Here is a 15,075-nt window from a genome sequence, read left to right as displayed (position 1 = left end):
CGTTCCTGTGTGCCCCTGCTCTGGCAGGGCGGTTGGACTGGATGATCTCCAGCCTTCCTTTCCCCCCCAACCACTCCCCGATTCTGTGATTTTCCATTCATCACCAAAACTCAGATAACTTCACACAGCTAAAAGGAAGCTACCTGGCTCGTTTCAGACTTCCCCCCAGCCCACAGCAGATTCAGATTCGTCTGACCAAAAAAAACCCAACAACTACTTTCGACTGCGAAGTGGAGCCACGAAAAGGTGCTGATGGCCCATACTTAGCTTCGGTGAAAACAGCCCCAAAGACGGGAAAATTGGAGGAAGCCCTGGAGCACAGCCCTGTGAGGACAGGCTGAGGGAGCTGGGGGTGCGCACCATGGACAAGAGGAGGCTCAGGGCAGACCTCACTGCTGTCTGCAGCTACCTGAAGGAAGGCTGTACCCAGGTGGGGTTGGTCTCTTCTGCCACGCAACCAGCAACAGAACAAGCTGTGCCAGAGCAGGTCTAGGCTGGATGTGAGGAGGAAGTTGTTGTCAGAGAGAGTGATTGGCATTGGAATGGGCTGCCCAGGGAGGTGGTGGAGTGGCTGTGCCTGGAGGTGTTGCAGCCAAGCCTGGCTGGGGCACTTAGTGCCATGGTCTGGTTGGTTGGGCAGGGCTGGGTGCTAGGTTGGGCTGGACGAGCTTGGAGCTCTCTTCCAACCTGGCTGATTCTGTGATTTTATGACAATCAGAATGAGAAGAAAAGGAGAAATGAGGAAATTTAAAATGAGACCCAACACTAATGACAGAAGAATTGGGTAATGAGGCCCTTTCAGACCTTTGTTTCCAGTGGCTGCTTTAAAAGCACCTGGAGAGGCAGGGTTTGAGGACACTTAGAACAGGAAAGGAGCCCAAGCAGAGAAACCTTTGATGTATTTAGTCTCCTTTTGCTTTGAAATCAGTTTAACAGCTTTGGAACCAAAGCATCCTGTACAAGAAAGACTCCTAATTTAGCAGAGAAAGTGTCAATCTGCTTCCCTAAAATACAAGAGCTGTTCCCAGAGATGTCCAGCTCTATGGAAAGCAGCCAGCAGCTCTTCTCCACAAGGGAGCTGCTGTCACTGCTATGCTTCTGAGGCCCACGGCAGAAGATGCAGAGCGGTTGAATTTGCTCCTTCCCTACTTGTGAGGGACATTTTCCTTCCATCCATCTCACCTGGAAAAAAACCAAAAGCACAGCCCAGGAAGCATCAGCTGTGAGCAGTGCCTGTGCTGGGCATGTTCTGGTCCTTCCCCTGATGAGCTGGTTGCCAACACCAAACAGAAACATCTGTTCTTTTGCTGCTGAGAGCGCAGCCAAAGGGCTGAGCAGAACGCAGGCAGTGTGGCAGATAGAGCAAAAGCTAAATGGCAGGGCTGCACGGCAGGGGCCTCCTGTCCAGGCAGGTCATGGATGCCCATCCCTGGAGGGGTTCAGGGCTGGGCCGAACAGGGCCTTGGGCAAGCTGGACTGGTGGGAGGTGTCTCTGCCCGTGGCTATCCTGCAGGCCCTGTGGGCAGGCTGGACTGGCCCTGCAGGCTGCCCCAGCCCAAGGCTGTCTGTGCACACGGAAGGCAGAAAGCTGTAATGGGTCCAGCCAGCAGTGCTGCTACCTCCTGTCCCCTGCTGAGGGCTGCAGGAGCCGCAGCTGCTTCTTCCGATACTCCTCATTCTCCCGCTCTGCCTCCTCGTCTATGGATCTCCTGATACAGGCCTTCAGCTCCTCAATGCCTTCCCCAGTGTATGTGGATATAGGAATGACATCCTTGAATTCCAGAGTCCTTGCAGGAATCATTTCTTCCTCCAGTAGGTGCAAGAAGTCTGAGAAAAAACAGTCACACTGAAGAGTCAGCACAAGCAGTTAGTGCTGGGGCACTGCAGAGCCCAGCAAACCCAGACAGCCCAGGAAAGGAAGCTCCAGGGGTGACAGCAGTGACTGTAACTGCAGCTGGCAGAGGAGACCTCATTCATAATTCATCTCAAAAACAGCTACAGTCTCAGAAGAGAAGCACTAACACAGCACTGGCACCAGGATCTGGCTCTCAGGGCAGATTCTGTGCCCCTCCAGAGATGAGTACAATAAAATACCAAGCTGTAGAAGGTGGGGGATGGATTTAAGCCTTCCTGGCTCCTCACTCTGCAGGAAAGAAGAAATTCCCAACTCCCTGCCTAGGGCTGTGTGCTGGCCCAAGTGCTGTGACAAACTGCACACCTGTGTCCAGGAGACCTTCAAGGACCTCCTGCTGGCTGCCTGGCAGCTGGCTGGGCCAGAGCATAGCTGAGCAGCAGCTTCTACACTATCCCTGCAGTGAAGCAGCACCAAGCGCAGCCCCACGGAGCTCTAACTGCAGCAAGTGCATCTTCAGGTACAACACTAACACCCAGCTCCAGTTTCAACCACCTCCAGAGCTCCCCTGCTGCCAGCGGTGGCTGTGGGACGCTGACTCACCGTGAGGCTGCTGCAGCTGCTGCACAAGCTCACGCAGACTTTCCCTGGCGCCAGGCAAATCCATTTTGTTAACGGCAAGAAGTGCAGGCTTGCTTAGAAGCTCCTCCTTGTACAGCTCCAGCTCCTGAAAGAGAAGGAAAAGTGCAGTAAGGACTTAAGGGTTAACAACTTCTCTTTAGTGTCTTTATTAGCCACCTGGGTGAGTGCATCAAGGCTCCCTCAGCCAGGGTGCAGATGGCAGCGAGCTGCAGGCAGGGTTGGTCTGCTGGAGGGCAGGGAGGCTCTGCAGAGGGACCTGGCCAGGCTGCACCCATGGGCTGAGGGCAGCGGGAGGACATTCAACAAAGCTGAGGGCTGGGTCCTGCTCTTGGGGCACAACAACCCCATGAAGGCTGCAGGCTGGGGGCAGAGTGGCTGGGAAGTGCCCAGCAGAGAAAGCCCTGGGGGTGCTGGGTTGATGGTTGGCCTGGATGACCTGGGAAGGCTTTTCCAACCCAAACAGTTCTCTGGTTCTATGACATCATGATCAGTGTTATTTCAATTTTCCATCTCCTCAGTTCTCTGACTGCTTGAAGAGTCTTCATGCCCGAGAGTCACTTAGGTGCTCCAGGCTGATGTACTAAACAAGTGTGACAGATGAAAACCACAGACCCACTGCTTTTTTTTTGCCTCAAACACAGGTATTTAAGGTTAGAAATGCTGATCAATTCTGACCCACACAATCTGCACATGGCAGGGGGTTGGAACTGGCTGATCTTCAAGGTCCCTCCCAACCCAAACCGCTCCATGAATCTATGAACCCTAGGCTTGTCAAGCACCTGAAGATCGTAGGTGCAGGAGGCACACCAACATGTGAGCGTTCTCGATCAAACTGCACCTCCCCCGGCTCAGCACGACCCCAGCTGCTGGCTGTGAGGATGGAAGTTACCTTTGTTAGCAGCACAACAGTTTCAAAGGCTGTCCTGAAGGGAGCCTTGATGGACAGCTGAAATCCAGAGATATCAACCTGAAAAGGTGACACAAACAGCAGCTTTGTGGCCTTGGCACAGCATCGGGGGAAGACATTCTTGACAGCGAGGGTGGGCACACACTGGCACAGGTTGCCAAGGGAGGCTGTGGCTGCCTCCTCCTCAGAGGTGTTCGAGGCAGGTTGGATGAGGCCTGGAGCAAGCTGTGCTGGTGGGAGGTGTCCCTGCCCATGGCAGGGGTTGGGGCTGGATACCTTGAGGGTCCCTCCCAACCCAAGCCAACCTGTGCAGGTCTTGTCCAGCAGCTGCTTTGCAATGGAACCCCAACACATGTCCCTCACTCATGGGGAGGAGACAGCTGCACACCAGAGGAACCCCACAAACACTGGCTGGTTCTCAAAGCTCTGCTATTTAAACCTCCTTCTTAAGGGGTTCTCACAGAGCAAAAAAAGCAACACCATCAGCTCCTGCCTTAGCTGCTTCACTGCCTTACATTCAGGAGAGGCTGATGGAAAACTGTTCCAGGGTTGAATTTGCCACCAGCTGCTGGAGCATTCCATGCTGGTCAGAGGATGACAGCTCCAGCTGCTATGGGCACCCAACTTACAAACCCCTTCCTTGGCACATGTCCTGCTCTGCCTCTGGTTCCAGCAAGCCCCACATCTCTGCTGCTCTTACCACCAGGAGCAGCTGCTTGGTCCTCTCCACGTGCTTCAGGAACTTGTGGCCCATGCCCCTGTTGGCATGTGCACCTTCGATCAGGCCTGGCAGGTCAGCCACCAACACCTGCAAGAGCAGCGATGAGAAACCACCTACACAACCCCAGCACGGGCTTGCCAGGGGCCTCTGCACACCAGCCAGCCCAGCCCCCTGCTCCAGCAGGGCACCCATACCAGCTTGCCCAGCAGCACAATGGCCAGGGAGGTTTGGAAGCTCTGCACAGAAGGAGACTCCACAGCCTCTCTGGGCAGGCTGCTCCAGGGCTCTAGCACCCTCGAGGTGAGTATCATCCCCCTCATGTTCAGATGGAACCTCCTGGGTTCCAGTCTGTGCCCACTGCCCCTTGTCCTGTCCCTGGGCACCACTGACAAGAGCCCAGCCCCAGCCTCTTGCCCCCCACCCTTTAGGTCTTGCTGAACATTGATCGGATGCCCTCTGGGGCTGCTCTGCTCCTGGCTCCACAGCCCCAAAGGTCTCAGCCCTTGCTTCTGGCACAGACACTCCCAGGCCCTCAGCAGCCTGCCCGCACTCTCTCCAGTAGTTTCCTGTCCCTCCTGAACAACTGACAGGACAAGAGTCCTCAAGGTGCACCAGGGGAGGTTCAAGGGGGACCTGAGGAACTTTTTTTTTTCCCAAAAGGGGTATCCAGGCCTGTCTGAGGCCTCCCAGGCCACTGGTGAAATCCCCATCCCTGGAAGGGTTTCAGAGCCGTGGTGCTGAGGGATACAGGCTTAGTGGTGAGCTGGCAGTGCTGGGTTGGTGGCTGGACTTGCCCTCAGAGGTCTTTCCAACCCAAATGATTCTGTGATTCTCTGACTAGAAGCAGAGGGAGGAGACAAGGACAGATGAGGTGCCTGGAAGCCAGCTCGGCCAGCTGCTGCCTTTGGCTAGGAAGTTCTCTGCTACTTAACACAGCTCTTCCTCCACAGCTCCCCTTGGGTCCATGCAGTCTCCTTTGCTATGCCTACAGCAGGTACGCTGTGAAAACACCTCCAAGCTCCCTCTGCCTTTCTGGAGCTGCCAAGCACCACCAGAACCATTGTTCCAGAGCTGGAACAGGAGGAGCTGCACACCCACCTGCTTGTAGTCCTTGTACATCAGCTTGCCCAGCTCAGGCTGCACTGTGGTAACTGTGCCAGGGAGAGAAAACCACAGTAAGCAACGCTGCACTCCGCGCCCCTGCCACAGGGCAGCAAACCCTGCAGGGCTTTCTTACTTCAGCTGCAGATCAAACCAATCTGCAGGGCAAAACCAGGGCAAGGCGAGGCTAAGGGTGAGTGCAACAGGAATAAAGAGGAAAAGGACAGAAGAAAATGAGGCTTCTCAAAGAGCCAAATCATGGCACTCTGTGCACTTCTATTCCCATCAGCCCAAGAAAAACACAGAATCAGGAAACAGTTTTAGTTGGAAAAGACTTCAAGGCCTTTCTTGGAGTGAGACCCCAAACTTGACCCCAGCTCTCAAGGTGTGGCCTCCCTGCTCCTGCTGCCCACACCAGTGCTGATCCAGGCCAGGCTGCTGATGCCCTTCTCAGCCAGCTGGGTGAAGAGAGTTGCTGGAGAAGCTTCAGGCCCTCAAAGGCTTATCCAGAGCATGGAAGAACACCATAGAGGACCAGGGGAGGTGCAAGAAGGCCAGCGGCTCCTAGCCCCTGTGCTCTTGCTCTGCACCCAAAGCAGAAGCAGGGAGCTGATCCCCATGTCCTGACAAAAAACAGCCCAAACTGGCTCCTTTCAGCACAGTTTCCCCCCAGTCTCTCTGCTGCAGGCTGGGAGCTGTTTCCAAAGCACAGAAGCACTCTGCAACGGCTCTGGCTGGGGTGTAGGCAGCAGACTGAGGACAGCAGAGCGCTGAGCTGAAATACAAGGGGCTGAGGCCAAGAGAAGGGTGAAGCAGAGCCTGAAGTACTCTGTGGGCCTGCACCTGGCAGCTGAGCGGATGGAGGAAGGAGACACTGAAACACTTCTTGTGCTCAGCAGCCCGTGTGATCCCTGCTTAGCATGCAGCAGCCCAGATAAGCCTCCCTGCTCCTGGGAAGGGATCTGCTACCAGAGCCAGGCTGGACTTACACGGGTAGCTGGCGACCTGGGGCTTGGCATGAGACATCTTGCTCAGCAGGGATGACTTTCCTGCATTGGGAAACCTAGGAGGAAAGGCAGGGAACAAAGACAGAGGTGACTGCTCTGCTGCCACTGGAATGGATTCTGTTCAGTGATTTGGCTTTGCTTTTGCTTCCTCATGGCTCATCTCATGCCAGCTTCTGCCAGTTTGGAGCCATCCCCCCTTGTCCTGTCACTGGCAAGGCCTTGTCAAAAGTCCCTCCCCAGCTCTCCTGGAGCCTCTTCAGGTACTGGAAGGCTGCTCTAAGGTCTCCCTGCAGCCTTCTCTTCCTCAGACTGAACAGCCCCAACTCTCCCAGCCTGTTCCCACAGCAGAGCTGCTCCAGCCCTGATCATCTTGGTGGCTGCTGGCTCTGCTCCAACAGTTCTGTGTCCTTTCTGTGCTGGACTCCAGAGCTGGACACAGGACTCTTGAAGAGGTCTCAGCAGAGCAGAGAGGTGTTCAAGGCCAGGCTGGTTGGGGCCCTGAGCAGCCTGGTCTACTGGGAGGTGTCCTTGCCCATGGCAGGGAGTTGGAACTGGATGAGCTTTGAGGTCCCTTCCAACCTAACCCACCCTATGGCTCCACAATTCCAGCCCTCACTCACCCTGCCTTATGTCCCAGCCCAATTCAAGCACTTCTTGTGACACCAGCAGACCACTGCAGTGCAGCAGGGATCAAAGCAAGCTGTGCAGCCGCCTACTGGTGACAGACACAAAGGGACATGTCCCCCAGAGAGCCACAGGCTGCCCACTCCCAGTGAATCATGACCTATTAATGGGGACAGCCTGTAACAGCTCATGACAAACAAGCCCCGCGGCACATTAAGGGCGGACAAAGGGGGTGTCTTAGACAAGGATGAGCCACAGTGACTCCTGTGACAACAACAGAGCTCTTCAGGGCAGCTTTAATGCATTCTGGCTCTGAAGACATCCTGGAAGGTTGCTCTGGTCATGTCCTCAAGTGGGTGCTTTGCTTCTGCTGAGGCACAATATGGGCTTTGAAGTCTGAATTCAATCTGCACATCACAACCTGTCCCCAGCTCTGATGGGCCTCTCTCAGCTCTGGGTTTTTTTCACCTGCTCTGACAGCAAACCACCTGCAGATCCTCTAAGGACACAAAGAGATCAAAGTCCAGCACAAGCCATCAGAGGCTGCTTCCTGCTCTCCGCAAGCGAGCGGCAGCTCCTTACTGAATGATTGATCCTCACTGCTAATGAGGCTGTGCGTCCACTCCAAAGGCAGCCCAGCCGCTGAAGTAGCAGCCAGGCTGGAGATGAAAGCAGCAGCAGCAGCATCACACAACTCCTGTGCTTCCACACATCCCACAACTAGACCAAAACTCTCTGCCATGTCACCTGGACACTCATGGATCCAGACTATGGTTTAGGTTGGAAGAAACATTGAGGATCGTCTGGTTCCAACCCCCTGCCACTACGCACCTTGAGATGAATCTGGTATGAAGAGAAGCACTGTCGAGGAGAAGAGCCCTGGAGTTCTGGGGAGCAGTTAGTCACCCATGGGCAGCAACCTGCCCCCATAGCCAAGAAGGCCAATGCTCTCCTGGAATGCACTGAGAAGGCCAAGGGAGGTTTTCCTCCCACTCTGCTCCGCCCTGCTGAGGCCACGTCTGGAGCACTGTGCCCAGTTCTGGCCTCCCCACTTCAAGAGGGACAGGGACTGGCTGGAGAGAGTCCAGCGGAGGATGGATCCCTTCAGGGTGCTGAAGGGAGTGGAACACCTGTGTGAGGGGCAAAGGCTGAGAGCCCTAGGGCTGTTGAGCCTGGAGCAGAGCAGCCCCAGAGGGGATCTGATCAATGTTGACAGCTCTCCTGTAGCCCCCTTCAGACGCTGGAAGGCAGCTCTGAGGTCTCCCTGCAGCCTTCTCTTCTCCAGGCTGAACGGCCCCAACTCCCTCAGTTTGTCTCCATAGCAGAGGTGGTGCTGCCCTTTGATCATCTCAGTGGCCTCCTCTGCCCCTGCTCTTACAGATCCATGTCCCTTTGCAGGGACATTCTGCTGAACCATCACAAGCTTCCCCACAACAGCTCCCCCCAGTTCTTCCCAGCTTTCCCAGGGTTACACTCCAGCTGATCTGCAAACCAGGAGTTTGGTGGCAGTGCAAGGTTCACCCTCCAAACCCGCACTGCTTTGAAACCCCATCTGAAGCTTGCTGCTTTGCTTTCCAGTGTCAGCTTTCCAGCTGCAGTACTCACCCAACCAGGCCAACATCTGCTATGAGCTTCAAATCCAGGCAAAGAATTCTCTTCTGCCCTTTGCAGGGCACAAAGTTTGTGGCCAAAGAGCCTCCAAGACCTCCACGAGCTGCCAAGAATCTCTCCCCTGCTGCATTAAGCTCTCCTGAAAATAAACAAGCAGTGCTAAGAGGGGGTCCCCTGCAGAGCTCAGCTGCGGTTTCCTGCTGAGACCTGTCTCTGGTGGAGAGAATCTGCTGCAGGCTCTCTCGCAGTGTCCTCAGGTCACGGCACTTCTCATCTGGAGACAAACGAGAGCAGGCACAGCCCTCTGCCACCCAGTCAGTCACTGCAAGAGAAGTGCCATACAGGCAGCCAGAATACGGCCAGGGTGGTTGTTCTGAACCCTCTCACACTGCAGTTCCTGAGGAAACATCTCTGATGGAGATGTGGCTACAGCGAGCTCCTCAGGTGGGCCAGATGACTTTGTCCAAGGTGCAGGCTGCAGCACATCGCTTGGGGTTACAGTCCAAGGACACCTTTAGACACAATGAGCACCAGCAAAGAGCAGCAAGATTTGAGATGAGCTGAAATGCTGCTGCTCAGAAGGGATCTTCTACCTGCTGAGCTGTCACGACCCAGCAGTGTCCCAGGGACACCTCCCTGGGCATATGGACACCTCGTGTATGCGAGGCCATTCCAGGGAGGAGCAGCTGCCTGCCAGCCCTGACCACTGCTCTGCAAGGGCTTTTGTCCCTGCCGCAACCTGACACCAGCTGACCACGGCTCACTTCCAGCTGATGCTGTACCTTCCTGTCAGCTCCTTGTCCGAAGGAAGTCAAGCCACACCTCAGGAGACATCCACCGTTAAAAGGCTCCGATGGTGCGAGAAGCCTGCCCGATGCCACCAGAAGCCCAACAGCACCGACAGCCCAGAGGTTCTTACCGATCTGCCTGCCGCCGTCGCAGAGCACCGACACTCCCAGGGGCACGGCCACTTCACAGTCCTGTCCCTTGTCACCTTTCAGTGCCCGGACGCTGTGGAAAGGCACCCGGGGCTTAGGAACCAGCGCGGCACCGGGCGGCAGGCAGAGAACAGCTTCGGTGAGGCCCTTACCTGCTGTTGGCTCCTGTCCCGGCCACGAACCTCTTGTGAGGGTACCTGTCCCTGATGCTCTTCAGAGTAGTTCTCTCCCGAGCAACGAACCAGACGTCACCGCCTCTGCCTCCTTCTCCCCCCAGGCGAGGGTAGCCCATGCCCCCGGTTCCTCCTCGGACGTACAGACGCAGCCCGTCGATGAAGCTGCCATACTGGCACGACAACCCTCCTGTCACTGCCACGCTGCCACGGCAACCCTCCCGCCACTGCCAGGCTGGCACAAGTCTGTCACAACTGCCCTCTGGAGCCTTAGACACAGGCTGGCTTGGGCAGAACTTTTCTGTGAGGGCAGTAATGAACCCTCAGGCCACCGACACCTGAAGGTCCTGAGACACTGAACGGGACAAATATTTGTGTCTGCCCCAGCAGGGACCCCCCCCAGCGCCCCAGGCTTGGGTCAGTGGGGCTGCAGCTGCCCAGCAGAGAGAGACCTGTGAGTGCTGGCTGACAGCAGCTGGAGAGAGGAAATGGCCTCAGGTTGCCCCAGTGGAGGGTCAGATTGGGCAGGAGAAGAAACTTCTTGACTGAAAGGGCTCTCGCAGCCTGGCACAGGCTGCCCAGGGAGGCGGCTGAATGCCCACCCCTGGAGGCAGAGCTGTGGTGCTGAGGGCCAAGGCTTGGCCCCAGCCCTGGTAGCGGCAGAGCGGTTGGGCTGGGTGAGCTTGAAGGGCTCTGCCAGCCCAGCCCACTCCGTGCTTCCATCTCAGAGCCCAAGCCAGGCAGAGGTGCGGGCAAGGCCCTGCCTGCACTCCAGGCTCCAGCACCCAGGGCACCCTCACCGCGGAGCCTCACCGCACGCTGCCCGGCCCCGAGGCTCCTGCCCGGCCCCGAGGCTCCTGCCCGGCCCCGAGGCTCCTGCCCTGCTCGCACTGCGCTGCTGCGCGGCCGCTTGCCAGCGACAACGCCCGGGCCGCGCAGGAGACCCGGGGAAGGCAGCCCCGCGCCAGCCCTTCCCACCCGCCGGGCGCGGGCCGCCGGCCCCTCGGCAGCCCTGCCCGTGTGCGGCTGCGGGGACCCGGGGCCCAGGGCCGCCGGCGCCGGGTACTGACCTTCCGCAGCGCGGCCGCGCCGCACCGCACCATGCTGCCCGCCCCGCCCTGCGGCCGAGGCGCAGTGCCCGGGCCCCAGGCGATGCTTGGACAGGACAAAGCAAGGGGCAGAGCTGGCTCAGACCCCAGATCTCGCTACTGGTCGAGCGGAGGCGCAGGGCAGGGAGGCGGCTGCCGGGACACGACACTGCCGGCGGCCGCCATGCCAGGCGGGGCGGGGCGGAGAGCGGCGAGGTAGAACACCACCCGCAGCGCCACCGTGTGGGCGTCCGCAGCGCCACCGCGTGGGCGTCCGCAGCGCCACCGCGTGGGCGTCCGCAGCGCCACCGCGTGGGCGTCCGCAGCGCCACCGTGTGGGCGTCCGCAGCGCCACCGCGTGGGCGTCCGCAGCGCCACCGCGTGGGCGTCCGCAGCGCCACCGTGTGGGCGTCCGCAGCGCCACCGCGTGGGCGTCCGCAGCGCCACCGTGTGGGCGCCCGCAGCGCCACCGCGTGGGTGCCCGCAGCGCCACTGTGTGCCCGCAGCGCCACTGTGTGCCCGCAGCGGGCCGGGAACGTTTCTCGGCCTCGTCCCGCTGTGGCCTGTCGGTGCCTGAGGAAGTTGTTCTGAGGGGGGGTCATAGAACATGGAATTGTTTTGGGTGGAAAAGGCTCCCACGACCATCCAGTCCATCCAGCAACCCAACCTCACCCCACCATGGCCACCAAACCACGGCCCCAGTGCCATAGGTACACGTTTCTGGAACTCCTCCAGGTACAGGGACTACACCACCCCCCGGGGCAGCCTGTGCTAGTTCCTGGCCACTCTGGCAGCAGAGAAGTTTTCCCTCAGGAGATGCTATTTAAAGTCAGGAGGTATTCGTGTCACTGGTTAAGGCACTGGTGACATCTCGTTTGGGTCCTCTCCCCCTGCTGAGACCCCCTTGCAGTGCTGGGGCCAGCTTTGGAGCCCCCAACACAAGCAGGACATGGAACTGTAGGAGCAGGGCCAGAGGAGGCCACCAAGGTGAGCAGAGGCTGGAGAGCCTCTGCTGTGGGCACAGGCTGGGAGAGCAATTCCTGCCCGTGGGGGTGAGGAGGCACTGGGACAGGTTGCCCAGAGCAGCTGTAGAGGCTCCAAGCCTGGAGGTGCTCAAGGCCAGGCTGGATGAGGCCCTGAGCAAGCTGTGCTGGTGGGAGGTGTCCCTGCCCATGGCAGGGGCTGGAGCTGGATGGTCTCTGAGGTCCAACCCAAAGCTGGGATTCTGTGATCGATCAGTGACTAATTAATTACTCTGAAGCTGAGCTGAGGCCTGAGCACAGAAGGGCTGAGGGGGCAGCTGGAGAGCCTTGGCACGAAGAGCTTTTGGGGCAGCCAAGGTTGTTTTCCTCGGGAGCAGAGCCGCGGGCAGGCAGCGCTGCTGGCTATAAATACACCGCGGAGTAAACAGCAGCCAGGGAGCCCTTTTCATTTGCCACTGAACGGCAGAGCTGCACTGCTCATTAGTGACAATGCCTCTGGGCATGGCAGAACCCAGCTCCCAAACAGCTCTTCCCTGGAAGTGGTGAGAGCACAGAACATCCCTGCCTGGAACGTGGGGCTTGAGCAATGCACAAGCGGCTGGCAGAGCAGAGCCTTCTGCAGGGGCAGGGAGCTCTGCCCTGGCCCTCGGGAGGGCCTTGCTGTCCTGTGCTTCCCTGCTGATTCAGAGGACAGGTGGCAGAACATTTTGTCCAGACCGATGGTTCATACTCCAGGAGGGGTTGTGAGTATGATCAGCTGAGACTTCCTCACCTATGCCCAGGGCAGGTTGTGCTTCTGCCACTTCAGGGCAGCCCAAGGCGTGGGCATTTGTCCTGCTCTGAGCCGGAGTGGAGCTGGCTCTGCTCACTGCTGTCACTGCCCAGCTCAGGCTCTGCTCAGCGAGGCACCTCCTGAGCTCGGGGCAGGTTGGCACAGCCAGCGGCTGCTGCTGGAAGGGAGAACACTGACACAGAGTCACTGCCAAGGGCTGGGTTGCAGACCACCATGGGCACTGCTGCACCTTGAGGGGCAGGAGGTCAGAGGTGGCACCTGCAGGGAGAAGCAGCCAGCTTGGGTGACCCTCAGCTGCCCAACAAGGGATTGCATCCCATGGAGAGCATCCTCAGGATCACGCTGAGGGACCACCAGGGTCAAGCCTCCTCTTCAGTGGCCAGAGTGCAAGGAAGACTCCATCCCTTCTGCCTCTCATTCCAGCCCACCAGTTCCTGAATCCAGCTCCCAGCTGCTGCTGAGCCCAGTCTGGGACTCCTGCCACAGCACCAGTGGTGGTGGTGACCAACTGCCATTGGGGGTTGGGTTCCCTGTTGGTTTGTGTCTCCATTCCATGGGACTGTTCTCATGTCCACCCCAGCAGGCTTAGTTTCTTTCCCATCCCATTCATCTCTTCTTCCCTTTGGGAAACAGAAGGGTTCCTCTGGCACTCATCTAGTGGCCAGCCCAGCCCTGGCTCTGACATCTCATTGTACAGAAAACAGAAATGATGAGATAAGATGTGAGGAGTCAGCAGCACTGAATTCAAACTGTTCAGCACAAAGGGAACAGGGCTGGAAAGGGCTCTCAGAGCTTGGCACAGGCTGCCCAAGGAGGTGGCTGAATGCCCATCCCTACGGGTGTTTTAAGAAGCAGAGCTGTGGTGCTGAGGGCTATGGCTTAGCCCCAGCCCTGGCAGGGTCAGAGAATGGCTGGGCTGGCAGAGCTGAAAGCAACCCAAACCATTCTGTGATTCCATGACCAATAAAACAGCACTGAAATCTGCTCTGGCACCTTGTGGAGGTTTAAAACAGTGAGAAACTGATGAGAGCTTCCCTGCAGGTGGGGCAGGGCTGCCTGCTGTGCCTGCTGCTGCTGCGCTGCCCCCGGGTCCCGCTGCTCTGAAGTGCCCTCTGGGCTGGCTCCACTGGTGCCTGCACTCGGCGGTCTTAGAGGGCTTGTCCAGCTGGAACGGTTCTGCTGTTGTGTGATTCCATGGATTCTATGGTTCTCTGGATGGTGTGGGACTGTGAGTGCTCTGGCGTGCCGGTGGACCCCAGGTTTAGGACTTAGAGCCTTCCTGTTAGCAATCAGCAAAGGATTTTCTCCCTGCTGTGTTTTCCTCTCCCATCACTGCCTCTCCCCTCCCCTCTCCGAACACCCCCCAGGCTCAGTCTCCAGGTGAGACCCCAGCCCAGGCTCAGCTGATGCTGCAGAAAGAGGTGGGGCTGCCACAGCTCCCTCCTGCCTTTCCCACTGACCTGACTCCTTGCTGCTGCTGCTGTGCCAGTGGCAGAGTCCTCCCTGTGCGTCCAGCAGCTGCCAGGAGCTTGTGGTCCCCTCAGGGATTGCTTTCTCCACTGTGGTTGCAAGGCTCCTGCGTTCCACCTCCTCACAGAAACACTGTAAGTAGAACTTGGGTGGCTCTTCAGTTATTCCTTGGTGAAACTCATCTGTCTCATACTGAAAGGGTCTTCCAACGGACCTTCAGCATTTTAGCTTTCAGCTGGAGCACAAAGCGCCAGCTGAGAGTGGTTGGACTCCTGATCTTGAAAGTCTTTTCAAATGAAACGCTGCTGTGGCTCTGTGAAATCCGAACAGCTCCAACTGCCGGTGGCTTCCTGCTTGCTGCTCTCCTTCGTAGCTGGACTGCTCTGAACGCTGCTGCCCGGTGAAGCGGCAGCGAAGAGCAGCACTTCCCTGCCTCTTGCTTGCTGGAGCCACTTCGCTGGCAGCACAGGGGCAGGAATTCACTGCGGGCAGGCTGCTGCTGCTGCCTGGCCGGGGCTTAGCCTGGGGACCGTCTGTGCTGTGCTCTGCAGTCCTGAGGATGAACTAAAGGAATGCAGTTCAGGGCCCCAGCTGGCGCTGAGGAAGCCCAGATGACCCCCGAGCTCTCAGGGCTTGTTTCCTTGCCCAGCTCAGGACAGCTGTCGGCTCCACGATGTCGCCTCCCCTCTCTTCTCCGGCACAGGTCACAGATGCGTTGCTAGCTGCAGGCTGTCCTCTCGGAGCTGCAGAGGGCACCAGTGTGCTAACGCCCTGGACACATCCTGGGCTGACCTTTCCTACTGCCAGTGTCTAAAGTGGAAGGTGTCTCTAGCGGGCGGGGGGCTGCAACGGGATGATCTTGGAGGTCACTTCCAATCCTCCCATTCTGGGATTCTGAAGATCCTCTGGGTGGGGGAGCAGGTCCCTGGTGACCTTTGCAGAGCTGCCCAAAGCACTGCCCTGCATCACAAACCCAGAGGGTGTATTGCAGCTGTATTCCACATGCCCACTTGGCACAGGGGTTGGAACCTGGAGGTGAGCGTGGCAGTGCTTGGCACAGGACACTAAAGTGAGGGGCACTGCCTGGGGGGCCTGACTGCCATCTTTTTCTTCAGGCTGCTTCCTGTGCCCTCTTGTCCTTTTTTTTTGCTGGTTCTCCATGCCA

At 57.9% G+C, this 15,075-nt stretch overlaps 1 protein-coding gene across 1 annotated transcript; it reads right to left on the bottom strand.

Moving 5' to 3' along the window:
• Nucleotides 1-882: 882 nt before the first annotated feature.
• GTPBP10 (GTP binding protein 10) lies at nt 883-10,879 on the bottom strand. Its single transcript, XM_064166946.1, has 11 exons — nt 10,647-10,879; nt 9,556-9,749; nt 9,385-9,476; nt 8,460-8,604; nt 6,213-6,286; nt 5,221-5,273; nt 4,102-4,209; nt 3,384-3,461; nt 2,456-2,579; nt 1,620-1,827; nt 883-1,182 (listed from the first exon to the last, which is right to left on the bottom strand). Exons 1-11 carry the CDS (start codon nt 10,677-10,679, stop codon nt 1,179-1,181), a joined length of 1,113 nt encoding a protein of 370 aa, XP_064023016.1. The 5' UTR covers nt 10,680-10,879; the 3' UTR covers nt 883-1,178.
• Between the last annotated feature and the right edge of the window lie 4,196 nt (nt 10,880-15,075).

This window comes from Pogoniulus pusillus, chromosome 28 (genome assembly GCF_015220805.1).
Source record: "Pogoniulus pusillus isolate bPogPus1 chromosome 28, bPogPus1.pri, whole genome shotgun sequence".
NCBI classification, from domain to species: Eukaryota; Metazoa; Chordata; class Aves; order Piciformes; family Lybiidae; genus Pogoniulus; species Pogoniulus pusillus.
This window is presented reverse-complemented; position numbering and strand designations above follow the sequence as displayed.